Source organism: Falco peregrinus, chromosome 15, assembly GCF_023634155.1.
Source record: "Falco peregrinus isolate bFalPer1 chromosome 15, bFalPer1.pri, whole genome shotgun sequence".
Taxonomy (NCBI): domain Eukaryota; kingdom Metazoa; phylum Chordata; class Aves; order Falconiformes; family Falconidae; genus Falco; species Falco peregrinus.
Genome location: NC_073735.1, coordinates 2,949,841 through 2,975,416, shown reverse-complemented (window position 1 = coordinate 2,975,416; position 25,576 = coordinate 2,949,841). Strand labels below are relative to the sequence as shown.

Genomic DNA, 25,576 nt, shown 5'->3' with positions numbered 1-25,576 from the left:
CCCCTGTTACCTGAAGGCCCTGCGAAGGGGCTTCTTCACGCCTCAGGCGGCGCCCGGCGAGACCCGCTCCCAGGGCGGAAAACCGCCTGCCGGGGCTGCCTGCGCGGGTGCCGCGGCGGGAGGCGGCCTGAGGGGACAGACCATTACCTCAGCGAGCCGCGCTACCTGCCACCGATGCAGGTGACCCCGCCGCCTCATGAGTGGCACGAACGCCCTCGCCCCACCCTGCGGGCGGGCGAGGCGGCAGCCAATCGAAAGCGCCGGAGGGGCGACGGGGGCGGAGCGTGGCGGCGGGCGGCCAATGGCGGGCGAGCGGCGGGCGGAGCGGCCCAAGGCGGCGGGCAGAGCGGGGGGGGCGCGGCGGCGGCGGCGGCGGCGGCGGGGCCGGGGCCGGGGCCGGAGCCGCGCCGGGCGGCCGCCATGTGGCCGTGCGGCGGGCGGAGGCAGCGCCGCCTCGGGGGCACGGCGTTCCTCCTCCTGGTGCTGTGGCTGGTGCTGCGCAGGTGAGAGTCGGCACGGCCCCGGCGAGGGCGGGGGGCGGCGGGCTGGCCCCTGGGCGCAGGTCCCCGCTGGGACCCGGGGCTGGGTGCGGGGCCACGGCGCCTGGATGGGGCGGGGGGGGCGGGGGCTGCCTTGCGGCCCCGCAGGGTGGCGGCGAGCGGAGCATCGCGGCTGGCCGCGGGCAGCGGCGTGGGGAGGGCGGGGGGGGAGGTGGCTCCGCGCAGGGCGGGCTGGAGAGCTTCACATAAATGTCACCTGTCACCTGTCCCCGCAACTTCTTGTCCCATCCGAAGCGACGGGTGCGGGCAGCCCAGGCGGCAGCGCCGCACATCCCGTCCCACCTGCGGCTCACGCTGCCCCCAGCCTGCGCGCTCCCGGCCTTTCCATCTGGCCATCCCGCGGATGGTGCAGTTGGCGGAGCGATGGCTCCATCACACCCGCGGCTCTGAGGCTGCCACCGGTGCCCCCGACGCCTCCGACGCCCACACCGCGTGTCCCGCTCGCCCCAGTGCTGCTCTTCCCGGTGGCGTCAGGCCTGGGGGCCACCTCGCCTTCCACAACCCCCTGGACTTGCTGCTTCTGGGCCCCTTTGCACGCTCCAGGCCGAGGGCCATCCCTCTGGAGCCCACCTGCAGTAACAAGAAGTTACTGGAGGTTCTTGCTTCAGTCCCGTGTGGTTGAGGTCATGGTCGTTTGGGGGATGATGCTCTTCCCAACAAGCGTGTCCCATGATGCTGCCGGAGGGGTATGTCTGCACCGGGAGCTTCTCCGTGCCAGGTGACGGGAGCTCTTCAGTCCCTGAAGTCCCCAAAGTGCTGGAGATAATATTGAGGCAAGGGAAGATGTGGTTATTTATTACCACTCAGATCCCTTTTATAACTTGGATATTTTATGACGGGTTCTTTAATTCATAGTAGCAAGTTACCTGATGCTCAAAACTACAGAAATGCCTTGATAAATCTTTGCACAATTAGAAGTAAAGTTCTTTTGTAGCTGGTCTTGGGTTTGTGCCACGGAGATTGTTAGCTGAGGATTATTGCAAGCTGATACTTGATAAAAGCATGGAAGTCTGCCTCCTGTGAGCGTGTATCTATAAAACACTGTCTCCGTGGGTATCCAGTGCTTCCCTGGGTGGCCCAGGGTGCCGGAGAATAAATGCTACTGGAAAATGCAGTGCTGGTTGGCGCAGCCGTGCTGAAAGAGCACCTGGGGCTCCCCTGACCGGCACAGGACCTCGGCTGCAGCTCATGGGGGAAGGCAACTCCAAGCTTTCACTTTTCCCTGGCCAGAGGAAGCCCGGAATAAACAGCAAAGCCCTCTGAGGCAGGTCTAAGTAGAGCTTAGGGATTAACTGTAAAGTCCAGGTCTTCTGAAGTGCATCCTTTAGTACTGGCAAAGCAACTAATGGTCTCCATACATGCTTTTTGCCCTGTTTTGTCTGTCTTTTGAGTTACCTTGTTCTCCCTGCTCTGGATATGCGGTAGACCAGCATCAAAGCTAAATCTCTATCTCACGTAGAGGTGACTTCAGCTAGGTTTTTGTTTTACAGGCATGGATGCCTTAGCGTAGCTGGTTTGGCAGTTAACTGTGACTTTCCTATTCTGCTTGGAGTGTTTTGCACTTCAACTTACATCTTATAAAGACAGATCATTTCATGAAGGACTAACTTGTCCAACCCAATATTGAAGCTGCTGTTCTAGGGGAACTTGGTCATCCCATGCTATTTTTTTGCCAAAAAAGAGACTTTCCTGAAGCAGGGAGGAAGTGAGGGACCAAAGTAGGCCAGTAACCTTTAGCAAAGACAAAAAAAGATTCTTGCAACCTGTGCTGTCATTATAGAAGTGAGGAAAAAATCAACGGGAAGCTATACAATGCTCTCAAGAGGAAGCACAGGGCCCAGGTGGGCTTTGAGCGGTGGAAATCCAGTTTGGTAACAGGATGAAGCTCTGCTGAGTTACAGAAGTTTTTTTCAGGAGTCACTTGAACAGATCCTAGTGAGACATGTGGGTTTCAGGATATCCAGGATAATATGTTGAAAACATTGGGAGCCTGGGAGCTTCCTACCTTCATGAGAAAAACCACTGGAGCCGGGGAGTTTTAAGGTAGGAAACTTGATGGAAACTTGCCAGCTAAGTTATGCCCAAGGTTAAGAAGATGAGCTTAAGTGATTTGTTATTTTTATCTGCCTGTGTATGCTTCCTGAGTACAGCCTTCATTCTGGCACCAGTGGCAGTTAGCAGTACTGTTGTGTGCAGGGATAATTCAGGGCTGTACCTAGCTCAGAAGCAATTTGGAAACTTAGGTATTTTCCAACGTAGTCTTTAAAAATTGGAGTTTTGTGTCTCCAGACCCCTTTGAGCTTCCTGCCTCAGGCTTGCCACCAAGCAACAGAAGCAGGTATAGCTGCTCTTTTGAGCTCTGATTTGCAATAGCTGCAATCTGTGGAAGATGCAGTTCTAGGACAATAGAAGGGCAAGTAGCCAGAGGATATCCTGTGTGTGGACTGAGAACCACCTCCTCTGCTGGAAAAATTCACAATAATTCCTTGGGAGCAATGCCACCATTTCCTAGCCTTACATCATCATTCTCTGACTGTACCTAGTTTCTTGTGTAGATGAGCATTTTTCATCCTGCTTCTACTCAGGCGGTCATCCTTTAAATATGACAATTAGGTATTTCGTGCTTATTTTTCCTACTTCGAGCTGCACTGTCGTCGTAAAAGCTCTGTTATTAGTGCACCACCTTCCGAATGGGATATGTTACTTTCTCCTCGCTCAGCACTATTTTTTGTAAATGGTTTGACAATAAATACCTGTGAGTGCTCATTGAAGGCAGTGAATATCTAATCTAGGCTTCCTTTTCCAGGTATTACCCATGCCTGCTGCCGGTCGTTTCAGAGCCCTGTGAGAATGCTGTGCTATACAGGTACCTTCTGTGCTTGTCAGCCAGCCTGTGCAGTATCCTGGAAGTCTTAGATTTAGTTCCTTTGTAGTCTCCTTGTCTTGTGTTGGAGGACAGCTAATCGCTGAAGGCTCCTGGTTAGCAATCCCTGTAAACTCTGCGTTCTGAGAAGTCCTCACCCTCTGCACATACCCGCTCGACGTGTAGTATAGAAAACAGCTGGAGGCCTAGATATTTCCATCTTCTCCGAATGTGACATTTCTCTCAAATGTGTGGGCCACCCTTGCTTTGCTGAGACAGGAATTCATTTCTCGCATCTGGCTGTGATAACGTCTCAGAGGAACAAGCCGCTATTGTCTAACTCTTCTGTGTATTCAGGGTTGTGGAACTGGGATGGTCTCGTGCAGGCAGTGTAACTGCTTTGGATCTGGACTTGTTGATAAAATGTTTTCTTGGTTCAGCCAACACAAACCAGGGAGCTGTGTAAGGCAATAGAGGTAGATTTTTGCATGCAGGAACAAACCCGAGTAGGGCTGTGATAGCATGAGTACTACAGCTGGTAAGTGCTGTGGACCCTGCCATCTCCTTTGTTCTGTTTCTTTTGGCAAATAACATATTAAGGAGTTAGTATAAGCAGCAATGCGGGCAGAGGTAAGTTTGTGGTGACAGCTGGCGTAGTCTCTCCTGAGTGATGAATATCATCCAGGTGGGTTCTTTAAGGGGAAGGTTCTCTGTTCACAGTGAATGGTGGGGTCTTTATTTTTCCCACGCATTGAGTTGGAAGGTGCCAGAGACCACAAGGCATTCAGGGTAGCAATGCTGACGTGCAGCTGCTGTTGGAACAGGGAGCTGGAAATCAGCCAGCATGTGTGATCCCACTGCAAAACAGGGAGATCTTACATTTCATAAGTTATGAAAGTGTTTGCTGATACTCTGAGTGAAAACTTACCCATCTTATATTTTCAGCAGGTTGGTTTCATATTCTGTGCCTGAGCAGTGCTACTTCTTGGTTGTAGAGTGTGGCAGAGGGGCTTGGGGCATCCAGGTTGGAAGCTACTAGTGAAATGAATATTAAATGCTCATCTTAAGCAGATCTTCCATCTGTTTTATAGTCTTCTGAAAAATCTACCTGCTCTATATGACAAAAAGCATGATTTATATAAGAAGTAGGAAGGTCAGAGCTGGTCCTGCCAGGTAGGGTGAAATAAGCAGCCTCTCTCAGGGGGACAGATTCCTCCTTCGCTACAGCCTGGATGCTCATATACTTCTCCTTCTTTTCTAGGTTTAACTGGAGTGAGCTGATCCCTCTGCAGTTATGGGGGAGGACCCTAGGCTTGCAGACAGAAAACTCTCAGTTCCTCCTGGAGGGCATGCCCTTCCGTATATTTGGAGGCTCGATGCACTATTTCCGAGTCCCCAGGGAATACTGGGAAGATCGCATGCTTAAAATGAAAGCGTGTGGCTTAAACACCCTCACGACGTAAGTGTCCTCACTCCCTAGGCTCTGTCACGTACCTTGCAGCCTCTCCCCTCTTCACTAGTAGTTGGTGGGACTTTGTCATTAATTCCAGCGGGCCATGGCAATGTCTTTCTGTACTTATTATGAGAAAGACACAGAAAAGAGTAGTGGGGACTCAGGTTTTCTTTAAGCATCACACACTGCAGTATCCTCAAATACGGGCCGGAACAGGCAGCTGTCAGACGTACTGGGGAAGTGCCACCCTAATGCTGGCGCAGTGCAGAAGGGTCACGCTCTGAAACAGTCGCTCAGCACTCTTGCCATTTAGAAATTGCTCTGGTTTGGAGAATGAAAGATACACCTAGAGACCACATTTGACAATCTTGAGAAACTCAGATGTAGCAGAGCATAGGAAAAGAGTGCAACAAAGTAAAGACTTGTCAGAAAAACGAAAGGAAGGCACAAATTATATGTAAATAGACACTTGCAATGTCTACATGCAGTCATCTCTGGATCTGTTACTGACTAACAAAGGCAGTGCATAGGTTTTTTTTCTGTGCTTCACAAATGCAACGGCCTTTGCAGCCCTTTACCTCCACTGCCCTAACTCTGCATTTCAGGTACGTGCCGTGGAACCTTCATGAACAGGAACGAGGGAAGTTTGACTTCAGTCGCAACCTGGATCTAGAGTATGTGGTACAGACAGCTCTATTATTAAATACCTCTGTTTTGAGGGGAGGGTGGGTGTGTTGGTTCCAGCTGAAGGTGTCATTTCCACTTTCTGAAGTGAAGCCCGTCCCTTGTTCCATCAGTGGCAGCTCTCATTCCTTCCCCTGCTATCTGGAGTCCTGGGAACCTGCAGGTTTAGTACCAGTTCAGTATAGTTGCTTCATCAAACAATTCTCTCCTGGTTTTGGTACCTAAATTTCATGGTGATTGGTGTATTGGGAGTGCATGGAGTAGGAATTTGCAGTCAAACAATAATTATGCTGTCTGTATCTCTAGGGCCTTCCTTTCACTGGCAGCTAAAAATGGACTGTGGGTGATTCTGCGTCCTGGACCTTATATCTGCTCTGAATGGGACCTTGGTGGGCTGCCCAGGTAAGTGTTGTTCAGCTGAGGCAAGCGTTTAAGGCTGTGGGGAAAACAAAAAACCCAAACAAAAACCTCTGATCATACAGTTGAGCCTCCTTCAAAAATTTAGAATGGCTGGCTGTTAGGTGGGAATATTTATTTTCTGCGTCCCCAAAGCAGGCAAATATTCATTATGTTACTGAGCTCTCCTAAGCAGTACAGATAGTAAGCCTGGAACCAGATTTTTTTTTGAGTGGTTATTTTTTAAAATAATAATTGTGTTATGGCATAATGGTTACAGCAAGAAAACAGAATTGGGGAAACCTATCTTCCGTTGCTGTTGCAACTCGACTCTGTAATATCAATAGTAGAATTTGCAGCTCGATGTAAGAATTTGCTTCATCTCGGGTCCATTTAAAACTCCTACTAGAACATACATATTATATGGCTGGCAGTAATAAAGACCCATAACTTCTCCAACCTCCTGTTGTATTTTCTTCTAAAGCACAGAGCTTGCTGGTGAGCGGCTTTGAGAGCTGAGCTGTATACATCAGCACTGAGACTTGCCTGGTTACTAGATCCCAGTGGAACCAGTGCCAGGTTACGTACCACTTGTTTTCCTTACCATCGCAGAGCATGAACCTCAGTGGAGACACTTGACAAAATTTGAGGATTATTTCTTTTATTCTTTTCAGTTTTTAGAATGCCCTGCCTGTGGCATCAGAGAGTTCAGGTGCAGAACTGTGAAGGTGTGTCAGGGAGTTACTCCTGAGAGCTTGTGGCCAGAGGCAGTAGCTAACTCCACATTATATTATGGGAAGTGCAGATATTGTCAGTCATTGCCACATCACCTGTGTATTCTTTTTATCCGACGGATAAAAATTCTGATAAAGAGTGACAGTACTATTCTCATTTTACAGATAAAGAGGTCATGATTTTGTAAGCTCACTGAGCTGCGTATAGCATACAGGAGTTGAAGCTTTCAGACCTCTGGAAGCACTGTTAGTTACTGTCTCCTTTTGCAGAGACAAGGAAGGTACAAGCTCACTCTGCTTAAGTGGTTATAGAACTACATTGTTCTGTTCTTAAACAAATTGCCCTTTTCTGTGCTAATCCCAAACCAGCAAACTAAGTCTTGTAAATCAGCAACAGAAACCATGAGAACAATTACCAGAAGCTTTGTTTTGAGCGAAGGTTGGGGGGTTATGAGGGAGCACTTGGTTATAGAGGGCCCTTTGGGATGCAGGGTATTCCAGAGTAACCAGGTTAGCCTCTGAAATCTTAGTGGGAAAGTTAATGACACGAACCTAGGCACAAAATATAGAGCAAAAAGAAGGGGAACAGTTTGGCAAGTGCAGTCTGGACTCATTTAAAAGTGTGAGTGACAGATAGCCTCACATGGTGCCGTTCACTGGCTCACGATGTGGTCCATACCTGCGCTGCAAGCTTAGCCAAGTGACACAGAAAGATCAATGATTCCTGCCCAGAAGTGACTTGATGTCGGTGGGTGGTGTCACCTCTGGCAGCCTTGACTGGAGGAGACTCTTAACAGACTCTGTTTGCTGCTTTTCTCATAGCTGGCTACTACAAGACCCAGAGATGCAGCTGAGGACAACGTACAAGGGCTTCACAGAAGCTGTGGATGCCTATTTTGATCATCTAATGCCTCTTGTCGTCCCTCTCCAGGCAAGTACAATCCGTTGCCCTCTCTGTCCCCAAGTGGGGACTGTCTGCACAGATGAGTGTGAGCTGTGTGTAATGGCAGCAGGTTGAAGCACCAGCAAATCTATCCCTTCAGGACCCAGTATGGACTGTAGCCTGTCAGCTCTCCGGATCTAGCTGTACCGTTAGGCATAGACTTCGGGAGGACGAGAGGGTGGAGCTGGGTCCGTCTGAGACTTGTGCATCATTGCTGCAAGCCAGTGCCACTGTGATTTCGGTCCCTCTGATTAGAAATCATGGTGAACAACTCTTTTTTGTTCCCAACAGTACAAGAAGGGAGGTCCCATCATTGCAGTGCAAGTGGAGAACGAATATGGTTCCTACGCCAAAGACCCAAACTACATGACCTATGTTAAAATGGTAACGTTGGCACATTTACTTGTTTCTGTGGTGAATCTCTCTCATGAACCACCATCCTTATACTATTTTCTTTCTTTTGAAAAACTTTTGTGCATGGCTTCAGAAACTCTTGAAAGTGTCAGTGCGTAATCCAGTGCATTTTCCTTGGTGTTTCTTCCTGGAGTGGAAGAGATGGCATGTGACCCTCTCAGCACTGATAAGCCTGTGTTCTTATGTCTTCCAGAGAAGAGGGTGACAGGGAGATGGGAGAGTGTCTGTAACACACAGCTGGCCTTGAGGAAGCTGCCTGCAGCTGGTCCTTTTTAGCTTCTCTTAGACAATGTTAGAGAAAGGTTTCTCTTTGTTGACACTCCTGGGGCGAAGGTGTATGTGAACAAGCTACCAGCACGCTCCTAAACTTGTGTAACCTGGAGCTCAGCATCAGGCAGGTTAACTTGCCTAATGCCTCCCTTACCCTTGTCAAACAGAGACTAGACTTTGCCCTGGCTCCTGCCTCTGAACTGAATGATAAAAGAGCTGGCCAGTGCCCAAAGAGACTGAAATATCCTGGTGGATCTGACTTGAGTCTGACTTGTTCATTTGCCCCCAGCACAATTGCAAGGCAGACAGTTAACAAGATCTGCAGTATGTCCTACAAGGTGCGTCGTTTCTTTTCTTCTCACTGAGTGCTTAAAAGCGTTGCTGCACGTGAAGGGGCTATCCATCCAGTGGTGCCTATGTGCTATAAATTGTGTGTTCCCTGCTCTTCTGCTACAGCATTATGAGATCCTTCTGAAACCCTTCGGGTACCTCAGCTTCGCCCTGAGCAGCCTGAGGTTAGCTCTGGCCGAGGGTGTCCTATTGCTTGAGGTGTACAGAGGCTCTTCAAATCCATCGTGTGGCAGGAGTCCTCATCTGCTTAGAGTGCTGTCTGTCCTGCACTAACTCCATCTCATGGAGTGAGTTAACATTGCTTAGAAGGTTAAATATGAAGCGTACATACCAACAAGTTAAAGAGTTAGCTGCCCCTCTGAACTGGTAATGTCAGAATTGTCTGTCTGCCTAGTTTCCCTCCCTGTGTCCCACCAGTGGCAAGCCTATAAACAAATGGCTTCCAGAGCCCTGAACGAATGGGGCATAGAGACACTGTTGTGCCTGAACAGCACGTCAGCTCGGGGCTTGCTTTTCCATATCTCAGCGATGAAAGAGCTTCTGATGTTTCACAGACTTGTCAGAACAGATCTCCTTGCCAGGCCCGTGGGTGTATTTTTGCAGGGCTGTTTCGTCATATTGTGGTGTTGCGTGCAACTTACAGCTGAGGAAGCCTATTATAGTGGTTACAGATGAAAATGTGGGAAAGCAGGATTCGCAGGGCTTCCTTTTTGCTTGGAGTGGTATCTAATGTGAGGTGGAGCTCCTAGTCTTGTTCTGGTTTGGGTCTTGAGCTCTGAATGTGGCAAGCTGATTAATTCACATCTGCGTCTAGCATATATAAGTGTGGCAATCTTCCTGGAACTAATATACCCATTAAAACCCCCCCACAACTCAAGACTAAACCTGAAATCCCCGTCTTTATCTCACTTTTTTGGGTGCAGCGCCTTTGCCTTCCAAAACGTGAAGGCCATGAAAGGGTGTATTGGCACCTCCCTCCCCACAGAATGCAGGAGCTGGGATTAGCTGAGCACACACCTGTGTCTGCCTCAGACGCTGTTTCTATTCCTGGTTTCTCTGCTGCACCCTGAAACCCTGTAATGCATTTCAATGTGTGGCAGCTCCCTGCCTTTTCTCCATTCCGCACTTACACTCAAAGGGAGGGGAAGAAACTTATTACTAATGCAGTGCCCAAAGAATTCTCTCAATAAAATTTGTTAGAAATTCCGTTTCCCTCAGTAGCTGAATTTTGTCAGATACCAGCATCTGTTCAGGTGTTGATTTAGTGACGATATGTTGATAGACTAACCGGGCTAAACACTAACTCTGAATTGGGTTTGTCTTTAAACTCCACGTTGTAACGCCTCTCTAACGGAGACTGTGTGTCATGCTCAAGTCTACTCTTTGTGCACAGGGTGTGCAGGCGTGTGCAGTACGCGAAGGTTTCTTCAGACACGCAGCAGGCGTTAGCTAGTTGGTGCACGACACAGGTAACTCCTGTGCGAGCTGATGCATCTTTACCACCATTTTACAGTTAGTAATTTACAATTAAGAGAACGAAGGCTTGTTTTCAAAGCTCCTTGAAGCTGAAGGAGTGACTTCCAAGGCAGGTTCAGTGAAGAGGGGGGTTAATTTGCAACTAGGATTTCCTAATCCCTCCTTCAAACATCAGCCACTGTTCCATAAAAAACCAACTGTAAGAGAACAATCCTGTCAGGAAGAACCTTGTGTGTGCATGTGCTTTTTAAGAACCTTAGAGTGCTGTTTCATACAGTGCTGCGATATTGAAGCAGCAGTAGATGCGTTCAGACTTGACTATTTGAGAACATCAGTACCTGAGCTGTCCTGTGATGGCATTCACTGGCAAACCAGCTATTTTCTCCTTTCAGCTTCCATTGCTGAGGCAGGAAGGGCGAGCAGCTTTTCTTTTTCTTCTTCTACCTGAAGCCCTCTTCTGATGGAAAGCTGTGAAGCTATTTATTAAACTTATCTCAGAAGAAGAAGAGAAAATCCTGAAGCTTGATGCATCAGTGAGAAACCGATCCAGCTTTCTAAAACCAAATAATATTTTTCAGTTGTCTTTAAGCTGGAAAAAGTAGGCAGGCAAGCTTCAGCAGGAATGGGAGATGTCACAGGAATAGTATTTCTTACCAAGCCACCGCCAGTTTCAAGCTATCCCCAGAGAAGGTGATCGTGGACTTTAATGCTTTAATATCCTGACAAATACTAAACTCGGGCTGTTAACACAATGGCTTTTCCTCTTTTTAATTTAGGCCCTGTTAAACAGAGGGATCGTGGAACTGTTAATGACCTCAGACAACAAGAACGGGCTGTCATTTGGCTTAGTGGAAGGAGGTATGTGCATAATGCAAAAGAATGTCCGTTTTCCCTTTGCTTTTTAAAAAGTGTAATTCTATCAAGTGTTTAAAAATGCTGCTTAGCACCCCTCCTGCTTTTCTCTGTGAAGAAGTGGAGGTGCAGCTGTTTGAGTTTCACTGGGCCCTAAATCTGACTGTTTGGAGCATCGTGTATACTGATTTTCAGATTTCCACATCCAGCTCAGCTGAGATTTACTATGTGCTTGGCCTCTGCTCTCTCCTCTGTTTCTGCCAGTTGCCTGCCTGAGTAGTAATTGCTTCCCTGAATTAAGTGTTTGCAGGGTGCAGTCTTTTGAGTGCCCCTGTCATCGCTCAGTCATAAATACTGTTCATTTTGTAATCTCAGGCATGGAGATTGATTAAAGGGAAAGACCTTTCCCTCCTCTTATTTTTTTTTGCCTCCCGTTTTCATATGTCAGCGTGAGAGGGGCAAATTCAGTAACGCTGAAGTTCGTGGCCCTTCACCAGTACAGCAGTGGTCTCAATGGTATTTTTGTTTGATGTGCAGTAGTTTTCAGCCTTGACCACACAGAGTCACTCTCTCCCTGCCAGAGAGCTGACATGCAGCAGGGTTGGGCTGCAATCCCTGCCTAGCCCTCACCATCTTCTCTGGGAATGTTTACTGCCTCAGAGCTCGTTCTTGTTTGGAGTTGTCTTTTCCAGTGTGTTGCATGCTGAGAGCTCTTTGATACCAATTTGCCTCTTAGATGTCATAACAATCTGCTCATTAGAGTCAGCATGTCAAGTAATCAGATGCGTGGAATAACTAGGGCTCAAAGCGGTATAGCAGCAAGGTGGTTACAAAAGCTGTAAAGGAGACAGAACAAAATCCTCTGTCGAAATGCGTAAGAAAATAGAGAGAAGACTCCATCCTGGAGCTGAAAACTAATGCAGTGATTCTGTGATTATTTTTTTTTTATTCTGTTCATCAGTGGTGTACTGATTTCTTTCCAAGAAGCATCTGGAGGTTCCTGTTAATGCCAGGAGCAGTCAGCCTGGTGCTCTGCAGAGAAAACTGTCTGTTGTAGAAGGACCTGCGACTACAGCATTGTAGCCCTTCTCCAGCAGCTTTTTCATTTCAGGGGACAGGGAGGAAAGCTTTTGTTGTTGTGGGTCCCTTCGGGCTCATAGGTATAGAAAAAAAATCACAGTCAGCCTCCAAGTACCTGTGCAGCACCTGCAATCCTCCTCCCTTCACAGGCACAGCTGGTGGCAAGAATCCCAGCCTGGGTGGCTCTGGTCTGACCCGTACGGCCCTTCTGAGAGCTCACGGGTGACAAAATAAAACCTCTGGTTTGCCTCCAAGCCGTGGCTGAAACGCCACAGTGGAAAGCTGTGTGCATGTGAAAACCACCCACTGGGGAAACGAGGAATCAGGCTTTGGGGACTGGTTCTCTGCACCTTTACACCATTTTCAATGGTGTGCTGCTAATCTGCATGAAAAGCAGAATCGGGCATGTTTGCCTTCAAGATTGCCAGCTAATGTATTACATCAGTGCTAAACCCACATTTTATTTTATTCTCCCACTGTGTTTGCCTGTGTGAAATTTTTCAGCTTAGCACACTACATAGGTCAGCCTATTAAAATCAAGGTATAAATAGTGAGAAGTGAGCTTTTGCTTATGTAAATATTCCATTTGAAGTGCTCTGACACAACTGGGGCTGGATTTGATACCAGCTCTCTTGTAAGAAGTCAATTTTTAATACCCAATTATATCATTGCTCCTGCATTTTCCAGGTTTCTTGGGAGAAATATCAATGCGACCAAGGGCTAGAAAAGTATGAAAATGGTTCAAACGTGTAGCAGGGGCTGGGGCACTGATACCGGGTTGGGGTCTTCTGGTGCATCAGTGCCTGCAGCCAGGTTTTCCCACTCCGGTGCTTGAAGATCATGCAGCAGCTTTTGCTGTACATGCAGCACACACAAACTAGTTGGTGATTCCTCCGTGCTGTGCAGGGCAGAAGCACAGATAAGTCTTCCAATTACAGTTTCTATCTGGTTCACTTGTACTGTGGTTTCTCTCATCCACCCCCACAGACATGACAAGCTGTAAGATATTGCCAGGGTAGCTATTCCTGCAGCTAAAGCCTGGGAGATCAGTGTGGCATCCAGATATGACTTTCTAATAATAAGTTTGCCTTCATGTGGTGCCTTTTATCTGAGGATCTCCAAGTGCTTTACAGCCTCTAATTAAAGCTTGTGACACCCCATGAGCTGCTCTGATGCTCTCTCTTTCTAAGTATCAGTGAGTGTTAGAGCTAAAATGATGGCCTGCAAGTATTCCTCTGTGTGCTGTGGTCCGGTTGGATTCTGCATGCCAAGTGAAGACTTTGATGGTAAATGTCTGAGGAGGTTGTATTGGTGGTTCAGAAGATGTTCCAGTTCCCCCGAGCTTGTGCTGGGCTGAGGCCTAAGCAGTCTGTCTCCTGGGCATTTTGTGTCTGAATTAATAAAACCTTTTTCTTTTCCCAATAGCACTGGCCACTGTTAACTTTCAGAAACTGGAACCTGGGCTACTGAAATATCTGGACACAGTACAGGTAAGATGCAGAAAAACTTTTTTTTTAGATTTTCCAGGTCAGCATTAGAAATGAAGCACTGCCAGTCTGTTTTGGTTTTGTGTGTTGGTTTGGGGCTTTTTTTGAACAAATGTTTGGGCTTCCTTCTCACTGGCCCAAATCCTTCTGGAATCAGTGAAGATACTTACGATGATTTCTCTGGAAAATGAGGGAGGTTTTAAGCATGCTGTTAATCCAGCACCTTCTTAAAGGCTTTCCATTCAGCTGTGGCCTGTGTTTAGCTGTCGGGGGTTTGAGTTCTTCATGCTTTCAAGTGTTGATGCCCAGTAGCATCCTACCTTGGAACTGTCAGACTTCTCTCTTGGACTTCAGTCATCTTTTTTCCAGGCTCTTTTAGCCTGATGCTGCGGATGCCGTCAAGAGCATGTCTGAAAACTGTAGTCTTCAAATGCTGGGTGTGATCTGCTGTGGTTCTTTCAGTGTATGCTGTGAGGGCTGTCTCTGTCCTCTCCAGTGCCTCCTATTCAGTGTAGATATGTGAAGTTGTATTAATGGCATGCTGTGCAGAAGAGAGGATTGGCTCCACTAGGCATTTGGTCCTGTTTCAGTCAGAGGAACACTTTAATTTCACATATGCTTCCACAGTAACTTCACAAAACACCTTCCACACAGCGTGGTCTCAGGCTCTGCCTGCCTTCTCCGCAGCCCAGCCTACCTGGCATTTAACAGTGCTCCCTGCAGAAAAACATTCCAGTTTTGTGTGTCGCTTGAGCTTCTTTAACCCCCTGTGCTGTCAGAGATGTGAATCAGGGGCAGGGAACTGCCTAATGAACACTTGATGCAAAAAGCATCTTGATTGCGTTGAGGGAGTAGTGAGGGAATAACAAGTTTTGCGTTTTAGTGACAGGTTCTCTCTCCTTGCATCCTCTGTCGTCTGCCTTCCCTGTTGCTCTGCTTGCTCCGAATGTCAGCCTGGAAAGATGTGAAAAACTGACAGCTGCCCCTGGCCGTGATCAATTCTCTTCTGATCTCTTCCCTTGTCTTTTGCCTGGACTGTGAAAGGAAACCTTGCTGCTGGCATGCTGAACGTTGAATCCTGCAGCTTTAATTTGTTTTCTTTTCCTGTACAGGCAAAAGAGGCTCTGCTGCAGGTGCTTTCGCCTTCTTTAGGTCTTACAAAATTCCCCAAACCCTGCAAATGAACAGAAGGTGGCACCTTCCCCACCAGCTGAATGCCACACGGCCCAATAAAAGCAGCTCCTCCTTTGCCACACTTACTAATGACAAGATAGGAAGCCTGTCATGCATATTTGTAAGGATTATGAAGCTATGTTATCTTTGCCTTGTTACGGTCTTTTATTCCAGAGGCTGATAAAACTCCTTCTTCAAGCAGTTTACTGGGGACGGATTGATTAAATGTATTTCCAAGAGCTGGTCTGAACCTGGAACAATTAAATTATTACAGGCACCTGCAGTTGTTTTCTCCTAATGAAACATGAGTTTCTTTAATGCCACTTACCTCGGCCATTTCACGTGGCATCAGATAAAGCCCCTATCAAATAAAGGGCAAAATTGCCTTGTCTAGAAATAAATACCATGAGGAAGGAGTGCCAGCCAGGCTGAGCACATGTTGTCCTGTCTGGTGTGATGGGGCTGGGTGGAATTCTACAGGAGCTGAGGGAGCTGGCAAGCGGTGACAAATGGGAAGCAATCGCTCTGTGTGCACAGCTTTTTTAATGAAGACCTAATTCCTGCAAAGGCTAATTCTTTCCTGCCAACACCATATGCGGCATTAAAAAGGCATTAAGCCGCTAAGGTCTGCTGTTCCTACCTTGGCAAGCGCTGGCTGCGGTGCACCTGCAAACCCTCCGCTGGCAGTGGTGTAGCTGATAAGCAGACATTTATAAATGTGTATTTCTACCAGAAGCTAAACAGTGACAGTGGGTTTGTCTTTTTGCTACAGCTCTACCAAACAACAGTATCCAGAACTGTTTGGTATCACCCGATTGTGTGCTGTGCTTTTTGCTTTGTGCCTAGCAGAGGAGTAGTCCGCTTTGCTTACCGGTTCTGGGCTTTGCTGGCCCACAGCATCTTCTTCAGAGCTTCTTAGCTTCTTTTCTATGCCAGCTTGAGAAGAAAACACTCTTGTAAACAGCGTTGCCAAACTGCAGTTGAACAGTGCTTCTCTAGAAAATAGGGATGAGGGCAAGACTGATCTCCATTTTAACTCTTTGGGTTTGTTTTGGTACAGAGAGATCAGCCAAAGATGGTGATGGAGTATTGGACCGGATGGTTTGATAACTGGGGAGGCCCTCACTATGTCTTTGATGCAGACGGTGAGCACCGTATACTCTTCTTGTAGCTAGGGGGGCTTAGTGCTCAGCAAACGGTCACAGAAAAATGAGATACAACCTTTACGTATTTCTGTCCCACTGTAACCTTTGCTTTGTGTGACTCTTTGTAAATGAATAATCTCTCCGCGAGTGGGTCACATTGCTGTGCCTTGGATTTTCTTTAGTAGTGTTAGTAAACAGCAGCTCTTTTTTTAAAAAAAAAAAAAAAATTCTTGAAGAGGAACTCTGTGGGGCGTGCAGAGAGCCAAACATCTGAAGATATTAGTGACATGTCCTAAGACCTTGTGCCTAAGTTGATTTAAAAAAATGCAGCCGAATGACTTAAATCATCTGTTTCACCTCCTGAGCTAATCTAAATCTTGTGAAGACTTTATCTGTATTTTGTAAAGATGTCACAAGTTTTGTGAAGCATCCATAACAGCGTTACTTGTCTGGCCAATAAACACTCCTCATAAATGATGATGAACCTAAGCCTTTTGCAAGTATTGCACCTTCTGAAAAGCGTTAGGTTTTTTCTAGTTTAAAAGCTCACTAGGAAGGAAGACAAGTACTGAGAAACCCCAACAACCCCAGAACCTCTAGGGCATCTAAAGTACAGTGAAAACAGAGCTATATAAGACTATTCTAATGACTCTCTCATTCTCCTGCAATTGTCTTTGTAATTGGGTCATTAGTGTGTTGAGCTTAGGAGTCTGGTTGAGTAGTCCTTAAAACTCTTGTGCTTCAAAGCAAAATTCCAGCTCAAGTACATGAGCTTTACCCTTTTTCACCTATAGGAGAGATATATTTGAATGTATTACTATGTCCTGATGTGTCAATGGACGTGCTGCCCTTACTGAGGGCAAAATACAAATTGTTGTAATTACACAGGCGTGATTGACTGACAAGGACCACCAGAATGTTTGTGGTGTCTGCTTTGAATTACTGGAAGTGTTAGCCTAGCTTCTTGGTCTGTGGCCTTCCTGGCACTGCCCTTCCTTTGCAGAAATGGTGAATACTGTCGCAAGCGTCCTCAAATTAGGCGCATCCATCAATCTCTACATGTTTCACGGAGGCACCAACTTTGGCTTCATGAACGGTGCTCTGGAGGCTGATGAGTACAAGTCAGATGTCACCAGTTACGGTGAGTTTTTTGTCACTGCCTTGCCCATGCACCTATTGTGACAGTGCAGTGTAGACTACCCTTTGGGCTAGTTACAGTTGGCAGAAGCACTGAGAAATTATTAGTACAACCACTTTGTCATGGAGAGACGAGCTGGAGCATAGCTCAGAAGCAAATGCCTGTCTCAAAGGGGGCTTACAGTAGTGTCTCCTATTTCCAGACCCCTTCCAGGATGTGGAGCATCCCCTCATTCCCAACGGGAAACAGAAGGTGCAGATGATGACTTTGCTTCATGTTATCTCCATGCTGGCCCTTCCTTCTAGGGAAAGATGGTGATCCAAGATACAATTCTGGTTTTTAATTGTACCGTAAAGCTCTTTTCATCCCAACAGCCCTTTGTTAAAATTGTTAATTTTTGACTTTATCCTGTGATTATTCTGGATACATGCAAATTAGATCTCTAAAAGTACATTGCTCCTTGTCTCCAAATTAAGCTCATCTCTGGTTGTCTAGCTACATTTGCACAGATAAAAACGTACAGGTTTCCACAGTACAGACGGTGCCAAGAAAATTGTGTCTTGGGCTTTTACTTCTTTGGTGACAGCATACATGAAGGGTGTCCCAGAGCTGCTGTATGTTTTTAAAACACGCGTACTGCTTTTTCAGATTACGATGCTGTGCTGACAGAGGCTGGAGACTATACATCCAAATTTTTCAAGCTCCGACAACTCTTCAGCATGATCATTGGTAATTATAAATCCAAGAACCAAAATACTGTTTTACCTACAGTGTTAAATTAGAGACTTGTTTAAACTGGCCCTTCTGCTGGAGCCCTCTGAAGCTGCCTGGTCGACTGGCTGGGTGTTTTTTGCAAAGGATGGGAGGGAGGGCCAAAGGAGGCCTGGAGGGGGCTTAAATCTGTGTTGGGTTTTTGCATCTGAAATAGTTGTTCCATCTTTCTCTTTCTTTTTGCATCACAGGCCAGCCTCTTCCTCTCCCTCCCATGATTGAAAGCAAGGCGTCATATGGTGCTATCCTGTTGCATCAATATATCCCTCTCTGGGATGTGTTGCCATCTCTTTTACAGGTAGTACTACCAATTGTAATGCATCTCAGTAGTAAAAGGTGTCACCTCACAGGTGGAAAAGGTGATTAGTGTGCTGGTTTGCTATCCCATGTTTTGCCAAGGACGTGCAAATCTTTTACTTCACCTTTTTTACTGGTGCTTCTGTTCTCTTGGAATTCCACTTTTGCAGGTCCTTGGCACCCTTTTCTGGTACCTTGGTTTCATTGCTGTAGCTTTCATAGAGTCGTAAGGTAATTCAGGTTGGAACAGACCTCAGGAGGCTTACAGGGTAAATGTGACCTGTGGCAGAGTGGAACACTGATCCGAAATGAATTGCTCCTACGTGGCCTGTCAATGCGGGGAGGCCACTTCTGCCATTGCATTTGTTTCTCCTTTGCAGCCCATTAAGTCAGAGTTTCCCATTAACATGGAGAATCTGCATCTAAATGACAGCAGTGGGCAGTCATATGGGTATGTGCTCTACGAGACTGTCATATTCGGTGGTGGACATCTGCATTCAAGGGACCATGTCCGTGACCGAGCACAGGTAAGGAGCAGAGGGTAACTGTGACTACGTTCAGTCAGATGTAAATGCTTTGTTCTTGGCAGCTAGGTAGGAAATGGGTCAACCATGAAGGAAAATGGGAAGTTTTAGATTAGAAGTGTGATTTGCCCTTCTCAGTTCTCAGCTAAACTCCAGTCCTTATCATAAATCATAAATCAGCTTGAGGTTCCAGTCTACTAAAACTTACAATATCTTTAAACATCAGAATATTGAATGTTCTGAGAAATGTTGTGATTATTTTTTTTCCCCACCTAGACTGGATCAGTGACACCGTTATGGATGCTGAGTTCTAGTTTCAAGTAGAGACAATTTCCTCCCCAAATACAACTTCGGTAACCTACGCAACGCGTGATTACAGCATAATTGATGAGAAGTTGCTCTCCTCTCTTGTGCTCTGTTCTGCAGGTGTTTGTTAACACCATGTACGTTGGTGAGCTGGACTACAACACAGTGGAGCTCTCCCTTCCTGAAGGACAGGTAAATAACTGGAGATTGCTCACGGCAATAGTATGTGGATAACAGAACCAAGACCGCCCAACCTCCCACCTATTCCATTTAACTAGCTGATACGGTAGCCTGACACAGGGAGCAGTTGTTATATACCCTCATTAAACCCTATTTCAGTAGTGAAATACAGCATGAATTACTGCCAAGTTACTATTTGTGATTGAGAAGGGGTTTTTGAATACTTTTGCACGGAGAAAATTCATATTGTCATGCTTGCTGCACAAAATTTGCCAGCTTTCCTGCCACACCCACAACTGGAGAGATCGAGTACTGGCACCCTGCTTGTGCAGATTAAGTCTGTGTAGGCTTCATCTTCCTTAGCACAACGCATATTTTAAGGGTTTTGGGGGCTTTTGCACCTTCTGGGTCTCAAATGAAATGAGGGGGAATGCCTCTAGCTCTGAGAGTAGTCTTACGCTGGTGGAAGTTGGCAATAAGACTCGTATATTGATTGAATGCATGTCAACAGCGCTGTGCATGGCTCCTCAGAGTAGGCGGGTGGGTTAATACACTAATTGTTCTTATGACTTGTGGGAGAGCTATATGACATAAGCCTGTATTATGTCAAACTTCATTTCTGGCTCTGTGGGTGATATCAAGATGGTACTTAAAAATACAACAGAAAAAAAGACTTTCATAAAAAGGCTGAGAGTTCCTCAGTGGCATAACTATTTGTAACAGCTGAAAGGTAGGGGGACACTGTTCTGTCACACAATCTAGAACTTTGAACAGATAAATTGCAGCTGCCAAAGGTATCGGTGCCACCTCCCCTCTTAAAACACCTCTACTGACCTCTGTTAACCAAGTATTATGGCTGATAGAGCACGTACTGCGCACTGGTCCAGGCAGATGCTCTTCCTTTTTTTTTTTTTTAACAGGGATTCAGGCAGCTAAGACTCTTGGTAGAGAACCGCGGTCGTGTCAATTATGGCCTGGCGTTGAATGAACAGAGGAAAGGTAAGTCAAACTGTCCTAGATAGTTCTCTGAGTTTAAACACTGCGGCACTGCCTTTCTCGTGTGCTTTACACAGAACCAAACTGAAGACCCAATGCAGCTATCGTAGTGCTAGCCCAGATTACTGTCTGGAGTTGGTGGGAAACGGTGTGATGGAGGAAATGTTAAAAAACCCATTTCATCACTCCCTGTCTGCAGCAATCACAGATGCTGCTTGATGGCTTGCGTTAAGGCTTCTTATTTTATAGGGGGACAACTACGCCCAAGGCCATCAATGGATCTTACTCTGCTCTAGATTTGCCCAGTGATGTTAGGGTACCCTTTCTCTTGCTCTGTGAGCGTGTTACTTCACAGGGAGAGAAGGAAAATACCTTTTTTAATCTGTGTTTTCCCTTAGGGGGTTGATATTGGAGGATTGCAACATTTAAAATTGACACAGTATTAGGGGGAATGAATTTTACATCCTGCTGAGCAGAATTTGCTAAAATGTTCAAGTCTATCACACACAGTTGTAGAGCTGGAAGAGGTCAGAACCCCAGGATTCTATTTTAGTGGGGAACTGTATGCAAAAAACTATACAAAATAGACTAATGGAGTTAGGCACGTGACTGTACTAATTTTATTTTACTGCAGAAGAAGACTTTACTGCATAAAGCCTCTGCACTGCTTAGGCAGGCTCAGCTGCAGTCCTGTAGTTAGGAGGCTGGATTAGGACCTGGGCTCTGCCTGCTACATGAAGAATAACTTTATCTAACAAGAGAGTGTTAAAGGTAAATTAGTTGCTAAGGTGTCTTGAGATCCTTGGATGGCAAGCAGGGGATCAGCACTGGACATCAGTGCTCGCCCATGTTGTATTTTGCTGTGCCTATTAGAGAAGTAACTGATTTACTACTTTAAAAAAAAATGTGTACATGGTCAGCTAACTAAAAAACCAACAATAACAACAAAACCCCATCTGCTGCGTGTGCCAGCAATGTTTTCTGCTTGGAGGGTGCTTAACAACTTGGTGAGTTGAAGCAAAGGAGAGAGTGGAGAGGCCAAGGTATAGTAATGTTCCCCACTCAATCTGGATGAGCAATGGGACCATATGGACTCTAATTCCATTGCAGAATGTGGCCGCTTTCCATCTCCTGCTGTTCCTCGCATTCAGATAGGAAAATCTATCAGCTTTAGCTGTTTTTCGGCTCTTCATTACCCCCATTGCTCTTGCAGGCTTAATTGGTGACGTCTTCTTGAATAAAACCCCCTTGAGGAACTTCAAGATTTACAGTTTGGAGATGAAACCTGGCTTCATGAAAAGGTTTGTTGGATTTAAATTCGGTTTTTTTTCCTCATTTGAAACAAACTGTTTACCAGCAGTACAAAATCTAATAGGTAGCAGTTAAATCTATCAGAAAGGCAACCCAAGGTAAAGCGAGGGAGGTGGATTTTTGCACTGCTAGGTTCCTTGCTGATGCCTTTGCCTGAAATAGCGCAGAAAATGGTGCTGCTTTATCTATACCATTATTTGGGGATGAAATGTATTCCCACTGTGGAGGATTTCAAGAATTCCTCGCAGCCTGTACCAGCAGGGTTAAGTTGGGTAGGTGGAAGCATGGCTTACCCAAAGGGGTGGCTCCCAACACACCCACATGTTGGAGAAGTTTGTGTCTTTCTTGAAGTTCACAGTATGGCTGATATATTTAGCTATTTAAACTCACAAGGGATGGATTAATTCTAGGAAGCTACTAATAGTACATTAACAAGTCCAGATGGCTTCCTCTCTGTTAAGTTATTTTGCTTTAATTCAAGAAAGACAGAAAAAGAAATCTAATGGGGTAAGCCAAGGAGCCTGTTAGTAGATATAGAAAACCTTAGGAAGCGTTTAAGGCAACAGATGCCCTACGGACGCTGGCCACCATCCAGACGGTTTTCAGTGATGTTGTTAATACCACAAAGTAACACATGTGCATCCCCCAAGATATCCCCCAAATCCTGCATTTTGTGTAGGAAGGAGAGAGAGGCCATGTTAAACTGAAATGGCTTTAAAAAAAAAAAAAAAAAAGTCTACACTTTGAAATTTCTAAGGACAATCTCAACAGGTGCTGGGGGGCTACCTGAAGGGTTCTTACTGACAGGGTAACTCGCGTAACCTTTGACTGCAGGGTTTTAGAAGAATATTTTCAGTGAGGAATATTAAAGCAAATGAACTGCCATGCACAGACAAAAGCGAGATTAGTCAACGCTGCAATCAGTTACTGGCAATTTGAGCAGCAGCAATGAGACACAATCAGCTTCCAGTCACTGTGCAGGAGGCTGGAGCACATGGTACTGTGAAAGGAACTGTCGCAGGCTTTTAGCTGAATAATTCAGTAGCAGTCAAGCTGCACTGGATCAATAACTTCCCTGAATGCAAGAGATGCAGTTTGTAAGGGTCGGAAGGAACATGTTCTGCCAGAAGCTGAAGGCTTTTGTGGGACTCCTACAACCGTTATTTTCTCTTCTGTTTTTCCCCTGCTCCCGAATTGTTGCCACAAGTAAGAAATAAAGCCAGATTGCCCCTCATTACTGCACTCCCAAGGATGTGTTCGTGTTCCTCGGTAGGAGCGTGGGCAGAAACGGCTGTTTTGAATTTTATCAATTCTGCAAGTTTTCCTTTAGCCTGTGTAAGCCACGTGCATTTAAGGCATACACGATGGCACCGTCATATCTGAAGGAGGACAGGCACTTGAGCAGCTGATGTGAAGCAGAGATCTTTATGTTGCTGTAAAATATTAGAGACGGTGATAGCCCTGTACATCCCCTTCTTGTACCAGCAACTGGTGTGTCAGTGATGTGGCAAGCCTAGGATAATGAAGACTGAAACGCACCACCCGTACACTTCAGATCAGCTAGGTGCTTGCCTTGAATGTTTACAGGAGATGAACACTTCACCCCTTTCCAGCGTGAAGAGTGTTACCTTTAGGCCCTACCACTAGAAAGCAACTGCTTGACATTTCAGGTGTGCAAGGGGACAGCAACCCTGTTGTAACAACATCCATCTGCCGATGTAAGCAGTGGTTTGAAATGGTCTCGACATCGGTGTGGTGTCTCTCAGTGCTGCCTGGTGCTTGCCTGCTGTGTTTGGTCATTCTTTTACAGCTTGCAACATACTGCTGGATGGAGCGCAGTCCCAGATTACTTTGTCGGTCCAGCTTTTTTTCGTGGAAGGCTGTGGATAGAGCATCAGCCACAGGACACTTTCTTGAAGCTACAGGCAAGTCCTATTTTTCTCTCCCCCCTATTTTTTCTTGATCTTGATTTTCTTGGGTTTTTTTCTAAAAGCTGGTTTAAAACACACTTGTGTAGTAGCTCTGAGCTCTGACTTACAGTCTGTAGTTTTGTAGTCTTCCTCTGATCTTGCAGAAAGAATTATTTTGAGGGTGTAGAAGTCTTCTCGTGCTGGCAGGTAATTCTGTTCAGCCTGTAGAGGTCCTGATGAGAAAACATGTGCAATACTGACCCTGCAGAGCTGCTAATGAACAGTTATGTCTTTTTTTTATTGACATACAAATGCTATTTCTTTTCTAGTTGCAGAGGAGTAACAGGCACAAAGAACAAAGGAGGCACTAGTTTTCTTCCTGCCTCCTCAATGGGATGTGGAGTCACTTCTTTGTAGACATGGCATGAGAGTTAGCGTTCACATCTTCCTTCTGTGGAAGATTGCTGCTTTTGCATAGAACTTAAGATGAGATATTAAATGCTATTAAACTTCCTCCTCCGATTTCACTCCCTTAGAGCCAAGGTTCATGCCAGTCATTATTGTACTGCTCACTCTTCCATTTATGTTTTGTTGTAAATTACGCTAGTCAGTAGCGATACGGTATTTCTGTCACCTGGGAAATAGGTGAGAGGAGATATTCCATGCTTGGGAAGAAATAAAGATATGTCTGTTCAAAAGGATGAAGTTTCCTGTACAAGCATGAATCATGACTTGCACATTTTGGAAAGCTTTATCCTTTTAATTAGCACAGTAAAGGTAACTCCTGTTCAGCAGGGCTTGCTTAAATGTTCATGGCTTCAGGGAGTGGCACAGGGAAAGCAAGCAGAAAACCTGCAGAAAGCAGCCGGAAAGAATGCGAGTTTCCTGGGGGAGTGCTAACTGGGTGATACAGCTGCATCAGGAATTCGGTGTACTCTTGATTCTAGGGCTGGGAAAAAGGAGTTGTCTTTGTCAATGGTCAGAACCTGGGCCGCTACTGGAAAATTGGACCTCAGGAAACACTCTACCTTCCTGGCCCCTGGTTATGGAAAGGGAGCAATGAGGTAAGAGGCTTTGGTGGGATTTCTCTTTGCTTGTTGGTATTATTAAAGATCCTGCTCTGAGTCATGTCCCAAAGAGCTAGGGGATTTAATGCAGTAAATTACTTGCCTATCTCTAGCTGAAAACCAGCACAGCAGAGAGGAAGGAGACTGTTATCTCCCAAGATCTGTGAAAATTAGGGAAGGTGCTGCTCTAAAGCTGCTGCTGTAGTGGCTCTGACAACCATTAAGACATGATGAGGATGGCAGCTAAACTTCAAAGCACTGCATCAAGTCCAAAATCAAGACAAACCTGATTAGATGCTGGTTCATTTTCTGCATCATGTGGTGCTGAAGAAGAATCACAGTTACTGTTCAGACTCATATTGATTGATGTCTTTAAATGACGCTTCCTTCCCCTGCTGTGATTGTATGCCTTTTCCTCCTAAAAATATTTGAAGTAACTTAGCCTTTGTATGAAGAAACTTCATGTCTCTCTCTTTCTGCAGATTGTAATTTTTGAAGAACGCACTGCAGGACGGATAATACAATCTGTTGACATACCTTATTTAGGAAGGACCCAGTATGTGGACTGACGAGAGCTTCTTTCCCATGTTTGGTTCATCTTGAATACTCCTGGTTGCATGTCTGGGGACACGATGGCCCAGGCACTTGGGCATGTTAATTTCCACTAGACCCAGGTAAAGGATTTGCTCTTTGGCAGTAAGTTCAGAAGAGAGAACGGGCCCCGAAGGAACCAGACTCCATTGTTTCATAGATGGATGCAGAAGCTCGTCTCCCTGGACTACTGAGGACCCGCAGCTTGGATGGCTGTGTATGATGTTACGGACTGTCTGATGAATGTGGGGGAGTAAAAAGGTGCTGGAGGCAGGAGAGAGAAAGAACTGGAGCCATCTGAACTGAAAGCTGAGCTCAGCTCTCTAGTGACTTTAAAAATGTGTTATTGCTGGCCTCCTCATTTTTATAATTAGATAGGGAGAAAATAGCTGGTGAACATGTGAGTAACCAGGTGTGGAAAAACATTTTGTTGTGCTTCCAGGCAGAATTTAGCAACTCACTCTGCAAAAAGGTCATTACTTGTTCACTTGTTGGAAGCCAAGCTGGTTGTCAAATTACTTTAATTTAAGCTTTTTTTCCACTAAGTTTTACTATGGAGGTTGTCTCTCTCAAAAAGGGAAAAAAAAAGTTTTAAAAAGTCAAA

The 25,576-nt window shown here is 46.1% G+C and overlaps 1 protein-coding gene across 3 annotated transcripts; it reads left to right on the top strand.

Annotated features, from left to right (window-relative positions):
* Positions 1 to 366: 366 nt before the first annotated feature.
* On the top strand, positions 367 to 25,576 carry LOC101915393 (beta-galactosidase-1-like protein 2). 3 transcript variants are annotated; one of them, XM_055819355.1, is made up of 20 exons: positions 367 to 503; positions 3,367 to 3,426; positions 4,685 to 4,882; positions 5,482 to 5,550; positions 5,867 to 5,962; positions 7,513 to 7,621; positions 7,925 to 8,017; positions 10,921 to 11,002; positions 13,502 to 13,566; positions 15,797 to 15,881; positions 16,885 to 17,022; positions 17,668 to 17,748; positions 17,982 to 18,088; positions 18,468 to 18,614; positions 19,038 to 19,109; positions 20,018 to 20,096; positions 21,307 to 21,394; positions 23,215 to 23,329; positions 24,262 to 24,378; positions 24,864 to 25,576. In XM_055819355.1, the coding sequence occupies exons 1-20, from the start codon at positions 421 to 423 to the stop codon at positions 24,948 to 24,950; spliced, it is 1,971 nt and encodes a 656-aa protein (XP_055675330.1). In that variant the 5' UTR covers positions 367 to 420; the 3' UTR covers positions 24,951 to 25,576. The 3 variants fall into 3 exon arrangements, with proteins under 3 accessions (XP_055675330.1, XP_055675331.1, XP_055675332.1); XM_055819356.1 differs by lacking the exon at positions 3,367 to 3,426; XM_055819357.1 differs by lacking the exons at positions 24,262 to 24,378; positions 24,864 to 25,576 and having other exon boundaries at positions 23,075 to 23,325.

What these genes read in the sequence shown, in the direction of transcription:
- LOC101915393 (XM_055819355.1), top strand. Translation starts at nt 421, where the DNA reads ATGTGGCCGTGCGGCGGGCGGAGGCAGCGCCGCCTCGGGGGCACGGCG. An exon ending in GTCAGATGTCACCAGTTACG is followed by an intron (nt 17,023 to 17,667) that starts GTGAGTTTTTTG and finishes CTGCTTTTTCAG; the next exon opens with ATTACGATGCTGTGCTGACA. An exon ending in ACACTTTCTTGAAGCTACAG is followed by an intron (nt 23,330 to 24,261) that starts GCAAGTCCTATT and finishes TCTTGATTCTAG; the next exon opens with GGCTGGGAAAAAGGAGTTGT.